Raw genomic sequence first — 14,515 nt, forward strand, 5'->3', positions numbered from 1 at the left:
AGTTGAGCCCTTTCCTGTACATACTGTACACCAGACTGCTGCAGCATCTCACTCACCACAACATATTTAAAATACTCAGATGACACAGCCGGGAGGCACTGTAGACAACTAGTTGGCACAATGGCCTCAGAGTTCAGATGTCGTGGGTTTGATTCTAGCTCCGGCCTTCCTGTGTGGCGTTTGCATGTTCTCCCTGTGCCTGCGTGGGTTTTCTCTGGGTACTGTTGTTTTCTCCCACATTCCAAAAACATGCATGGCAGGTTGCTTGGCCACTCTAAATTAACCCTAGGTGCCGGTATGAGCGTGGATGGTTGTTCGTCTTTGCGTGCCCTGCAATTGGCTGGCAACCACTTCAGAGTGTACCCCGCCTACTGACTGAAGATAGCTGGGATAGGCTCCAAGCACACCTACGACCCTTATGAGGAGAAGTGGTTCAGATAATGGATGGATGAGACGACAGCCATTGTTGCACTCCTCTCCGGCAGTCAATCCATCCGGGACTATCATAACACAGGCAAACATGGCCGAGTGGTCTAAGGCGCCGCGTTCAGGACCCAGTCTCCCCAGGAGGCCTGGGTTCGAATTTCGAATTTCCCCATTGTGGGACTAATAAAGGCAATATTATTTCAGAGAGTTGTGCACAGCTGGTCGATTTATGTGCCTACCCTCACCGACGGTCACGAGCTGTGGGTCGTGAACAAAAGAATGAGATCCCGGATACAAGTGGCTGAAAATAGTTTCCTGAGCAGGAAGTCGGGGATCTCCCTTTCGAGATAAGTTGAGAAGCTCGGTCATCTGGGAGGGGCTCAGAGTTGAGCCACTGCTGCTCCGCAATGAGAGGAGCCAGATAAGGTGGCACGGGCATCTTGTCAGGATGCTACCTGGACGACTCCCTGGTGAGGTGTGACAGGCATGTGCCACTGGGAGGAATTTCCGCAAATAACTGACCTCATTTGTAATAAGGGATGAGGTAACGATTGCAATTGCATTTGTTTACAGCATCGAGCACAACTAGTATATACCACAAACTATGAACCTTAAGCAGTTTAATCACATTTTGTATACTGTGCTTACTGACGTACAAACGTTGCTGTATGCAAAATACACTACTGTACAGTACAGAAAATTGGTCAAAAATCAGGTGTCCCAATCTTCACTTCCATGCATTTGTTGTGTTACAAAAAAAAAAAAAAACAGCATTCAAAAACTTAGTTCAGCCTTGGTTTCTCCAAGTGCGGGCCACAAGTCTACGTATAAGCAAAATGGCATGCGGGGACAGACTGGGCCATTTACCAGATAAATAGACATATTGTAAAAAACGGGGTGAGTTTGTGTGTTATTGTTGTGATTTGTAGGAGGTAATTTCTCGGTAAAGTCACAAACTGTTGTACTCAGTGCTGCTTTACCAAGTGTATTGAAATGCATTGCTGCTGTGTGGGAGACTAGATGACAGAGAGACTTGCATTTGGTAGCAGAGAAGCTGAGAGTTGTATTTTTTATGGAATGATGGGACAGTTTAACAACTGTAACTTCAGAACTATTCTCACAAAGTCTATACAGTACAGACTGTCAATGCTCTGCATTTCTTCTGGTATCTATTGTTTGTGTATTTTAATTTGTGTTCAAATTAGCGGCAAATTTATATTACACCATATGGAAAGCGCTTTGTTACAGCTCCAGATGTTGAGAAATGCGATATACGTATTCTAATTACCTGCTAATTTATATGACGGCATATGGTAGGCACTTTGTTACAGGTCCATCTGTTGTGAAATGCGCTATATAAATAAAATTGTATTGTATTGTATTGTATTGTATTGTATAAATAAATTTGTATTGTATTGTACATCAATATGGAAAACCATATTTTGCCATAAAAGTAAAATAATAATTTTGGGACATTAACCACATCATAAAAAAAATAAATAAATTTAGTAACATTTGAAGAAAAATCAACAACATCAAAACGGCATATGGGCAACTTCAAGGTTGCCAAACAGTAATTGGCAATATTTGTGAATATTTTTATTATTCTTTAATGAAGACAATACAGTATCACATACTGTTTTTCGAATCTTTCATCATCCAAAAGTTTATTAGCACTTAAAAAATCCTGATCATGCCAAACAATATGCAACTTTTTTTTTCTTAAAAGAAATTCCCTATTGTTAATTGAGCTAACAAGATATTAGCCCAAATGGATTCAGCTATTCGACTTCCAATACAAATATGAAGTGACATTGTTGATTTTTCCTGATCCTAATTAGAGCACAGCTCTTCTCCAAGTGTTCGCAATTACCGAGGAAAACGAGCATCCAGCAACTGTGGGAGTTTCACTATCATAAATGGAAAGCACACTCGCAAATGAATGAACACACAAACACACACATTTTATGGGTAACATCACTCATTGTTCTGTAATATTTTAAAATATCATCAGGAGCTTAAATGAGCACAAATGTACTGAGGCAAAATCCTTCTTTGTGTTTTCCAAAAGCTAATTGTAATGAAAGTAAAACATAGACAATACACATTTCTGTGCATCTGCAGAATTCCATTGTTCCCCTGAATACATTTACCGGAGCACACTGCCTCTCAGGAAGCGCAAATTCATTTTCAACACTGAACAGCGGCATCGTGACGACTTGTTAAGGCTGAAATACAGCTAGGAAAATGTCAGATGAGTATGCAGTCGCTACAAAACAAGCTCTGTTTAGCAGTTACAAAAATGACAACTAACACTTTATCTGCACTACTTTTACTTTTGTATGAATTGATTCATTTCTTCTTTTCATCTATCGCTGTTTTTGGTTAATAATTAAAACATCTACTTATCTTTGCTCCTGTTTTGATTGAATGCATTAAATAAGCCGTCTGATGTTCCAACCTGTCATGTTTTGTAGTGCTGTTGTTTTCAGCCGCTGCTTTACTGGTGGGCGGGCCTTCACATCAGCGCACCTGTGGCTAATCCTCTCAAGGGACTATCTAAGGACAACCATGCCGAAAGAAAGAATACATTTTCAAGTCAGGTCTCAGTCTACTTATTCTCCTTGCTCACGTTCATGTTACCAAGTGTTGAATTAAGCCATTCTTCTCGTTTTCCTAGTCACACGGATTGGTACCCCTTGTCCTTCTGAGGCAAGCAATTTTCATTTTTTTTTTTCTTCCTGCCTTTTGCAAGTGTTTTTTCCTTCTCCACGTTATTCTACTGGTGTATTGCCACCAGCGTCATTTGTTGTACTTTGTGGGTCTTGCGTCAAATTTCGTTTTTGGGTGTAAATAAATATTTTTGTAAAACTGTAAATCTTCTGTGTTTGCGCTAAAGAATCTTGATCATTTCCAGAATTTCTGCAAAACCGCAACACAACCAACAGAACAAAAGCAAGAAGCTGAGTAACCTGAAAGTGGCTTGACCTGCCTCAAACTTCTTGGGTCAAACATCTTTGATTGTTGTCTTGGCAACAACCAAAATCCTCTCAACTCTGTTAGAGGCAGGCGGAATGCATAAAGCAGTGTTTCCCAACTACCGGGCTGCGGACTGATGAAAGGAAAAAAAAAAAAACTTGCAGTACTTCCAGTTTATTTATTATTCAAGGGTGAAAAATATTTTATTTTGAAAAGTGACCAACTTCTCTCTGTTACATTGGCCTCTTGACGCATGTCAAGACACTAATTGTCTCTCCTGCATTATGCCAAGTGATTCTCAAATAGTGGGGCACGGTGCGATGCTGGGGGGGGCGCGTGTGACCCTGGTTTACATGCTTTTTTTCCGCCGTAGTCCAGCTAAACGATCGTTTTGGGATCGAAATTGCGATCTCAGGCAACGCAAATTTGAGATAGTCAACTCTGCGGTTTGTGCCCAGAGTTTACGCAGTAGCTCACGCAGTACTGATTAAAAAAAACAAAACAAAAAGCGTCACCCTGCCGCTCGATGTCCGGGGAGTAATTTCTTTCGGCGCTACTTGAATGCTAGCCGCCAAGCTATCTTGCGTCGCAGCAGTATGAGATTTATTTCTACTATGTCTAAGTCTGTGCACAGCGGCAGCAACAAGCTGCGTAATGACAAATAAACCACCCCACTAACAAGTAACGTTCTAAACGAGGGGGCGAACAAGGAGGCGCTAGGCGTGCTAATCGCTAAAATGAATTACAGAGTAATAAGTGCTTTGATGTACGGTCGACTTTTAACAGAAGTCTGACTCGAACTGCGTTTGTGCGGAGAGCCAGTGGCTCTGAACAGAAATGTTGTATTGCATTCATTACGTATCGAAACATAAATTAACACGACGGCTACGTTAGCAATTTAGCAGACGCTCTCAGACCAGAACACGGAAACGGATGACGTCATCACGACGAACAGGTTCGCTGTCAAACGTATAGTAAATATTTATCATCTCATCAATATTTGTACCACAGAGTACTGAATTTCGAGATCCTCACAATAATAGTTCTCAAAATTATATTTCTTATCAATTTAGCTTTGCTAAGGGGCATTTTATTGACATAATCTAACATCAATATACAAAGGAAATGTACATTAGTACAAAATGTAAAAAAAAATGGTGGCGGGGTAGGGGGGACGCGAATTGTTTTCTTCTTGGTAGGGGGGGCGTGACGGAAAATAATTGAGAACCATTGCATTATGCTGTTGGATGAGTGAGAGTTATCTTTATATCAATGTTAGAATTTAACTATGCTAATATTAAATCCACAAGCTAGGACCACGGACGTGCGACCACGTACGAAGCCCGCTCTGCACAATATGAAAAATAATCCCTGGTCAATCGATGAATGGTTCTTAAATGACTTTGTGCCTGTCCGGCATTTGTCTTCCATCAGTGGCCTAGGCACGAGGGCTGCCACAAACGATTATTTTGCTAGTCGACTAATCGAATCATACGTACAGCACCTCATAATTGCACCAGCAAGAAGTGTGTGGCAATGTGGCCTTAAAATTTTTAGCAGTAAATGCTTAGTGCATTTTAAAATGGAACCAAAAACTATTCACCATGCCAAGTGGCACTAATATTTGAAAACTATCTGTAAAAATAAATTCTTGTAAACACATTTCACTCTTTTTGGGCATCAATTATTTATTTTTTTTAATGGAGAAAGGAGTGAAATCATATGAGAAAAATTAGGGAAAGGCTTTGCTCTAAAGTTAACGAAAATAAACACTTGAGATGGTCTTGAATTTTATTTCTATTTAACCTTAATATAAAACATTTTGTTTTTCTCTTGGAGGATGCATAATTTGATCTTTACATTCAAAATGTGGTATGTTTGAATGGAAAAAAACTTCAAAGATTAGGAGAAACGTAATTTTTTCAGCAGTGTCAATAAATATCCAGCCCTAATCAAAATCTTAAGACCAGTGGAGCAGAAATGTAAAACTTAACTCACAACAACTTCTTCTGTCTCATTCCTTCTGCTAAGGTGGCATGCTCCTCCGCCACACCTGCTCTCATTTTCTGTTCACCACTTGACACCTAGACCTTCCACTTATCACATGGACAAGTAAACATCTTGTCCTTCTCGCTCTCTGGGTCAGTGAGCATGTTTGGAAGGTAACAAGTCCTTCTCAATTCGTGGCCTCAAAATGTCTTGCCAGTGTGCTTGTTCCTTCCTGGAAAATTCAAAAGGCCTGGCTCCCATCACTGTCTGGTCTCAGATGACTGATGAGCCTCTTCCTTAACGTGCTGTCAAGGGGGGATTTTTTTATTAGCTTCACCTTAGTGGTGTTTTTCGAGGACCTCAGTTCTCAACGGAGGTAGCTGATCTTCTCTGCTCTTGTTAGATAAAGGGCCTCTCCTTGTCTCTCCACCAGTCCAAACATGTCCTGTCGGGCATTTCAGCCTTCTTCCCGCATCCTCATTTGCTGTTGATTCAAGACAAATTTTTATCAAACGAACGTCTTCTTGCCATCTTCTTGGCCTGAAGCCACTTTAAACGCTGTGGTTCTGATGCCTCACTTGGTCCTGATGCCTTGGGAGCAAATAGGTTTGGTCCTCTGTGTTTGTTCCAGGCATGATTCCTCTTACATCTCATCCAAACCTAGGGGTGTATTTCTTTTGAGTGTTTCATAGGTGCTTGCGGTATCCTCCTGTCGGAGAATGCACAACATGGGTTCCTGGCTTTGACTGCCCCACTTGCAGACTCTCCAGGCCGTCTTTGTCTGTCTTTCCAGCTCTCAGCACCATATTCATGGACATCATCCACTCTATTCCCAGAGATCATTAGCTTGGCTTGGAGAAAGGTTTTTAATACATCTTCTGACATATCAGCAGTGAAGTAGGCTTAACTCCCGATCGTCATGATCATGTTTCACGTCTAATAAATCATATGCCCTACACCGTCAACCCAGTCTTGATGGTCAAGCAACTCCTTTTGAATGCACAAGATATTGTATAGCTATCACCTCACCTGCTTTATTTAACTCTTTTGAGTCAAACACTCAAACATTGCCTGTACAGGTGGTCAAATGATGTGATAGCAGTATGTCGATGCAGATTCATGAAATTTTCATTATTCCTATTGTGAAAAATGTATTGGAAGATTATGAGCTTTGATGATTTTCCACCTTAGAAGTTCAATTGTAGGCCTTACCCATGTTAGAGGAACTGCATATGCATACATCTCATAATTATTTATACTTTTTAATATAGGAGTTATAATTATGGTTAGTGTTTTTGTGTCTTGTTCTTTTCTTTTTTTTTTTTAGTTTTTTTTCTTTTGCTGTCTTCATTTTGTTATCTTGGAAAAAATCTTAAATAAAATACATACACCAAAAATGAAATAAACAAGGAGTTTAGTGACTGAAAGGAAGGAAAGCGATGGAATCTTGTAAATAAGATAAAAGACAATCTTGAATATTGAATGAATGAGAATAAAAAATTCCCCTTTAACACAGACTGGGATGAATCCCATTCTTATTCATAATATAATTATTTTGAATTTATCTAAAGTGTGGTTGCACTGGCGTATTTTTCTGGTTCCAAATGTCAAATTGAAATGAAACTTGTCTTTACCGGAGTGAAAGTCCAAGTGAGTTTCATGTGCTTGGTGGCTGCATAGGAGCATTCCAACAATCTGGGTTTGCTGTTAACATCCACCAGACACTTGTTGTCGTCATCATCAATGGTTGGACTCAGTACTCCAAGGTGAAGTTGCTGCGAACTGGTGTAATAAACATTCTGTGTGGAAACATAAAAAATATATACATTAAAACAACAGGCACCTCACTGATAAACAGGACTGATTGGCAACTGCAATCCTTAATACATGTCAAAGTATTCATATGAATGTGTTTTTGGGAATGTGTTTCAATTGCTTAGGCAGGTGCTGTTTTTTCATAAATAGTGATTTACAGTGGAAATATATTTTCCTCACCAACATTTAACTTCAATAAAATATTAATGTTATTGAAGAAAATTACAATGATGACAACAATTTATTTGGGCTCAAATACACAGTCGTGTTCCCAATGATTATTCATGTTTAAATAAAAGAAAATGTTGTAAAGACAAAAAAAAAATGCTCTTTACATATTTGCGGAACAAGTTGCATGTTAACAGCAATAATGAATAGTTTCTGCCTATGTTTTATTAGAGGAGGCAAGCACTCGTCCTCTGTCAAAAACATAATAAAAAAAAAAACATAGTGCCAGTCAGTCTGACAGTGATTATCTTGGCAACTTAATGCAACCTTAGTTGACACAATTCAATGCACCCACAAGGTATGTATTCCTAGCTGCTGAAGAAAACTGGCTGTAGCATTGGAGCCAAAGCAAGAATTAGGAAATGTCTAGTGATGGCCTCTCTCCCACGTCATCTTATTTTTTTTATTGATTTTTTTATGTAGGGGGGTGGGGGTGCATAGACTGGTGAAACGTAAGGACGGAAGTGCTTTTAAAGGACGGGGACGGAGGACTATTATTTTTCTGAATAAGGATTGAAGGACCATGACAGAAGGGTGCTCAGGTCACGGACAGAAGACGGGCTGGCAAAATAGGGTAAAGTGTCCATTTCTGAAAAACGGCCATCAAAAATTTGCAATACACTCCTTCCCTCCATATTTTGGTTGGAGTAACGGGAGGGAATGGAGACTATTTTATTCACATTCATATTTTACATTTGATGTAAATAAATCCAAAATATTGGGCAGATCACTTGGTTTCACAAATTAAAGTGGATGCGCATATGAACGTTGGTGATAATTTGTCATCATTTCAGACAATGGGTGACAAACCAAGCCAAGAAACAATATTGCAGTGCTTGCTTTTCTACTTTGACATGGACAGATTGAGATGATTAAGATTTTTCCATATAGACCAATCATACAGAGCAAGTGCCAATGATCAGCCCATCGATATATCCCTTTAAGTGGTGGGCAGAGTCCCTGAGCTGCAGCATTTGCAATCAGCTATATGCACCTGCCTCAGATCAGCAGTGGCTAGCATTTAGGAATGTCTCCAAATAAAGTGCAAGAGTATTGCTTTGCATGCTATTTTGCTGCTTGCCATTTCTGCATTGTTTCTTGTTGCAAATCATCTAATTTTTCCAGTCATACTTAAGGTTTGTATAGTTATGTATCACTGTGATTTTCTGTTTCCGTTTACCCTACCTCAGTGTACCAAAACCACTCGAGATTTTTGATACCTTTGAGAACATCTGTTTAGATTTTTGTAAATAGAGCTCTCTTCCTCTCCGCTGTGACCGTCCTTCATGTGTGGTTCTGTCCATCACCTTTTGTTAGCAAATAGTATCCCATTTTTGTTCTCGTGTTTTAAGTTACCGTTCTTTGTTTGATTTTGCAACCTTGATGGAATAAAGCCTGTGCGACTGTTCTCAAACCATTCCATCTGTGGGATGAGCCATTCTCTGGCTGTAAGGCCAAACTTGACATTCCCATTTAGGAATGCTTCACAGGATCTCAAAAGGGATGATGGAGACATCATGAGTTTTCTCCCTTTTCTTCTTTTCTGTAGCAAGTTACAGTGGGTTTTCTAGCATGAAAACAATTTTACCGCTGTTAGGCAAGGTGCTTGTTTTTTGGTGTCAATAAAGGAAATGGTCAGTCAGAAAGCCCACATATTTAAAAATGTAATTTGGGCTATTACCCAAAGTCAGCTGGAATAGGCTTCAGTTTACCAATGACACTAATCTTAGGCCATTTTTCCAGCCAAAGACATCATTCCACCACCTCTTTGATGATGTTACTCCATCTGTCGCTGGTCCAAGTAGCATTTTGTTCAATCAATGAATACTTTTTGAAAATAATGTTTTCTTGTATTTGTGAGCCCAATGCAAACATTTTTTTCTCGTGAGATTAGGAAGAGCTGTCTGAAAGACAGCTTTATTATGCAACAAACCTTGAGAGGGTCTTACTTCAAGAGTTTCTTTGGGCTCCAGGGATGTCGGCAGCTTCAAATACCTGCTTGCTGACTGCTCATCTGTGGCTTTTTCTAAGAGCTGCTGTCTTAATACGTTATTTTTGCCTGACAGAAGCTTTCTTTAATACGTCTTTATCGGAACATACCCGTTTGCTCTGTGAGTGATGGAAAAATCATTCTACATTACATTATGTTTTTCTTGAAATTCCCAGTGTTTTCCTTCCTTTCCCAAGGCAGACGACTGTCCGCATTTTTCATCATCAGGCAGATACATCTTTACCTACATTTTGCATAAAATGCGTGATTCATGTACTAATATATAATAACCTCCTTGAGTTGTTTTCCATTAATTAGACTTACCTGGTAACCTAATGATCAAACAGTTCTGGTATTTATATCAGTGATCTAAATGGAAGAAACAAGGTACAAAAACAGAAACTCATATTTACATAGAATAAATTTGGAACAAAGTGTACTGCTCAGGGCACCGGTCCAATAACGTGTGCTTTGTTCAGTGCAAACTCGAGATTGACAGTAGGCGTGAATGTGAGGAGTGTGGGTGATATCTGGATGTGTCAGTGTTTGGTTTTAAATTTGAGAGTGCAGCCCAACTCGCACCGCACACCCAGTGATGCCGCTGAACTGTCACAAAGTCTGCGGGGTTTTGCGTCTATTTTTTTGGAGTGGTTGACCTCTGGAGTAGTACAGCGATTTGAAATTTGAATCACAGATGAACGGCATAACAACAAATAAAAAGTGGCATGTTGTTTTATATTATACATTTTAGAAGTTATCTGCTGAAAATGTGCAAAGACAGAGGACTATGTAATACTCAGTTGTGGAGTTATAGCATTAACTGTTTTTGTTTCACGGTTCCTTTTCTGGCGTGGCTAAAAAGGAGCCCCAGTGCATCACTGGGCCCCGTTTTGACCACACATAAGTCGCTACTCCCCCACTACACAAGAACTTGAGCATCATTGTTTCTAACCGGAACCATTGTGTGTTACTAAGTTAAAATTGCTTGCAGCATTTATACCACTCTAGCATGTAGTTAACTTGCAAACTACACCTGCACCCTGAACGTACTGTAATATGTTGAAGTGCAAAGCATTGCAAGCAGGAAGGTATAAGCCTAAGTGTCATGCCACAGAATGAATGTGTTTAAAACACTGTTAAATACAGAACTCTTGCAAGAGGAAACCTCTAAAGCAGAGGTGCCTATTGTGTCAATCGCAATCAACTCGCAAAGGGGGTGTCGGTCGAACTCATTGACATAAAGAGCAACCGGTCATATACCTGTTGCACGCCTCACCGCGCATGCACAAAGAAGGGCACTAAGTAGCAAAAATAGCGGTTAACATTTTGTTCTGTCTATTCTAAACCGAAGAACAAAGTTTAAAAATTATATGGGAACATATAAATTCCACACAAAGTGAGGAGAGGATTTTTGTTTTGCGGTGGTCTCCGAGGAGGGGCATCTTGCACTGGCTTCCCAGGGGGAAGCAGGCGATGCACTCGTAGTTTCCCCGGTGCTGGAGATGACCCACGGAGGAGCCGTCTAACATCACAACTGGCAACCACAGCACAAGCCCGGGAGGAAGGATACAACCTCTACGTGGTCTCCCGGACGAGTCGGCGGTCCCCCGTCGACGACGAATGTATCCTGCCGGCACCCATATTACCCCACGACTCGGTCCGGAGGACCGGTCAGGGAGAGGGCGCCGCCACTATCTCCTGCCACCTTTTGGCTATGGCTCCTGCGGTGCCCCCGACTCATTCCCCTCCGGCAGAGGATTTTCGGCGACGCACCTCCCCCTCACAACGGCCTCTCCACCGAGCCGCAGAAGGTGATTGCGCTAGCTGGGCGAACCTTGGGAGGTTCCGCCCAGGCGCCAGCCCAGCAACAACAACAACAACAACAACAGCACAAGCAATCATTAAGTCCAAGTACCCGTCCAACGGGCCTATTGTTCATCGCTATCAGCAGCTCCTGTCGGGACTCTATCCTTGACTAATTACATTCAGCGCAAGTTATCAGCAAAGTAAAGACAGAAAATGTGCACCAGTTGTATTGTGTGATATGGTTTCATGCAGTTATGCAAAGTAGATTTCTATGTACTCCACCTATAAAGAATTAACATTTTATTTTCAAGTAAATATATAAATAATGCAGGTGGATCACTTGGACTTGGTTATTTTTATAAGTAACTCGTAGGGTAAATGGCCTTCACTTATAATGTTATTATGCCTTTTGGAAGTTAAGTCTCTTATTAATGTCACCTTATTAACTGAATGATTAATGGACTATGTTGGAGAGAAAGGAACGTTAAGATCTCATTTACACACTGAGAATATAGCATCAGGAGTGCCTGGGGCTTCAGTAGCTTGCTTTGCTATAGTTTGTCTTGGTCACGGCAAATGAAACTCACACACCATCCTGTGAGTGGAGACGACGACTCCAGTTGAGGTCAGATGATATGCACAATGACAATAATTCATGCATTTATTTCTCCTGAAAATAATATTTGAGCTCCAAATTGCTGCTTTAGATTGGATGTTTCACTGTATAGAAAATGCATTTTTATGGACTGTATGAATTTTCATAATCTGTGTCTTTGTTTTATATCTTCATTTCATTATCATATTCACTGTCTTGTGTTGGTGAACATTAGATTAATATGTGCATGCATGCATGAGATGTGTCCTGGAAGACTCCCTCCAGGAGTGCACGAAGCCATGGCATAGAAGGTTGGTAAAGTGCATTTCACTCCATAAAGATTTCTTGACATGCCAGCATTGTAGTTGAACTATATCTTTAGCAACATCAGTTCGGGAGCTTTTCTGACACGTGTGGTATCTATACATATAAGCACCTGCAGGTCCTTGACAAATGTCTGGCTGAAGCCAATATCAGCAAAGGAGAACTCTGTATATAGCTTGTTTTTCTTAGTTGAAAAACTTGCCAAGGTTACAATTGGTATCATAACTTTCTATGGTATCACAAAAACAGGTTTTCTTTTAATTGGTCTAATGAAGCAAGAAACCTGAGGAAAACAAGGAATATTTTCAGAGGCAAAACATGAATAAGAGAGTGGTCAAGGGAATATAGGTATATCCTGGCTGCAAACATTTGCATACCTGAAAAAACACAAGGGCGCACTAATGAATTCAGTGGTTGGCCTAGTTTCGAAGCCTTCTAAAGGTCTAGTGATGCAAATCAAACAGTGCAAGTACTTCAAATCCTAAACCCAGTCATACATTTGCGTGAGCCTGACAGAAGAGCGAAAAACCTCTGGAACCTGACATGAGCATAACAAGGAGGATGAGCGCTGACATCCAATCCTCACAAAAACTGAGATCAAGGAGAAACACAAGAGACAGCGAAGGAACAGGCTTGTTGAGTGCAATAAGCGCTGGTTGAGCGCACCGACCATCACTGTGTTTTCAAAGGAGAGGAGTGTACATGTTCAAAGGAGAGGAGTGCACATATTTTTGAAGGGACTGAGGAATATCTTACAGGAACACGACATTCCTAGAAGGAGCCATTATCACATAGTAAAGCAGCCACACAAAAGGCTTTTAAGATGCTCCTTAAAACACTGACAAAGACAACAGTTCAGACATCTGAGTGCATCCATGTGAATGCATTGATTATCTGATTTGTTTCTCTGAGCATATACACAAATAAGTGCAATAAGGACAGCTTGTTCCAACAGATTGCTGCTAAAGTACCCACAGAGGGCTTTATAGTGTTATCTCTTTGCCTGTCATGGTGTCTTAAAAGCTCTAACAGAAGGATTAGCACAGACATGTATTAAACAAATAAATAGATAGCTATCTCAGACACACATAGAGGAAAGCCATCAAGACAGGCTAATATATATATATATATATATATATATATAATTTTTTTTTTACTGTACTTAAACGTCTAAATTAAATAAATAAAAATGTTCCTTTTGGTTTATAATGTGGCGCGTCTTCTGTGTGCACTAAGTTCCAGAAGTGGTTATAAGTATCTTTAATGAAGCATGTTTTACCATGCCTGCGCTCAATACAGTGACCCTCATGTATGTGCTAAATACAGAAATATATATATATATACATACATACACTTGCTTTCTTTTTTTCCCCACTGTGACTTGAGACTTGTAACTTGCACATATGTCCCTTAATCCCTCTTGCATTCGGTCTTTAAGTAAATTAAATAACTTTATGGGCTACTGCAATCACATCATGTTTGTTTGGTGCATTGTGATTCTATCCATCCACTCTCTATTCATGCACCGCAAAATGAAATAAAATGTCTGAGGCCAATCTAAACCTACCATGAATAAGGAGGATGGCTTAGTGGCCTGGCCCTGCTAAAGACAGAAGGGAGAAGGCTTTGGGCTGCTAAAGTGCCTTGCCTTTTAAAATATTTTTCAACGAGATTCATTGATGTATTCAGAAAAATAAACATGTTAAATGGGATGGCACTTATATAGCGCTTTTCTACCTTCAGTACTCAAACTGCCAAAGATGAGCATTCCGCCCGGTTACAAGACGGCCATTTTGTAGATACAGAAGACTAGTATTTTTATTATCATTTTTTTTTTAACAAGGACAGCCTAAAAACTGACTTACGGGATTTTTCGTCCGTCCCTTAATTGTCCCTAACCACGTCATGTACCCAGGAAGGCCCGTCTCACTGACTGAAACACGTCCAGCCTGTCTTGCGTGTGTCGCCAATATACTACTTCAGACCGAATGATAATTATCACAACGCGCTGCGCCAAAGGGGGCTGGACAGGCCCACCAAGATGCTTGAGGGACTGATTTCCAAAAATGAAGTTTTTTTATATTTTTATTAAAGAAACAGGTATGCCATTTTGTTTGATTGATGGTCTTATCTGCAACAACCAATCATGGCCTCACTGAAAATAAATTGGTACACAGGCGAATATGTCAATGTTTGCATGTAAGAGTCCTGCACGTTTTTCAAAGTGTGGCATTGTGTAACGTAGGAAGACATGTCTGTAACACATGTTCATATTTGTAACTAACGAGAGAACACAGAGGTAGACTGGCACTTCGGGCAGCAGTCACATAAAAAAAACCAAACAAACAAAAAAAAAAAACGCT

General features: G+C 40.2%; 1 protein-coding gene across 2 annotated transcripts in view; it reads right to left on the minus strand.

The window, feature by feature from the left end:
• galnt18a (UDP-N-acetyl-alpha-D-galactosamine:polypeptide N-acetylgalactosaminyltransferase 18a) overlaps positions 1 to 14,515 on the minus strand; it is a 285,922-nt gene that overhangs the window by 15,328 nt on the left and 256,079 nt on the right. For both annotated transcript variants that reach the window (XM_088299048.1, XM_088299047.1), the window contains one exon: positions 7,029 to 7,193. In XM_088299048.1, coding sequence (XP_088155174.1) covers positions 7,029 to 7,193 — 165 coding nt within the window. The remainder of the gene's footprint in view (positions 1 to 7,028; positions 7,194 to 14,515) is intronic.

Source organism: Idiotropiscis lumnitzeri, chromosome 6, assembly GCF_059441095.1.
Source record: "Idiotropiscis lumnitzeri isolate Australia: NSW breed Sydney's pygmy pipehorse chromosome 6, RoL_Ilum_1.0, whole genome shotgun sequence".
NCBI lineage: Eukaryota > Metazoa > Chordata > Actinopteri > Syngnathiformes > Syngnathidae > Idiotropiscis > Idiotropiscis lumnitzeri.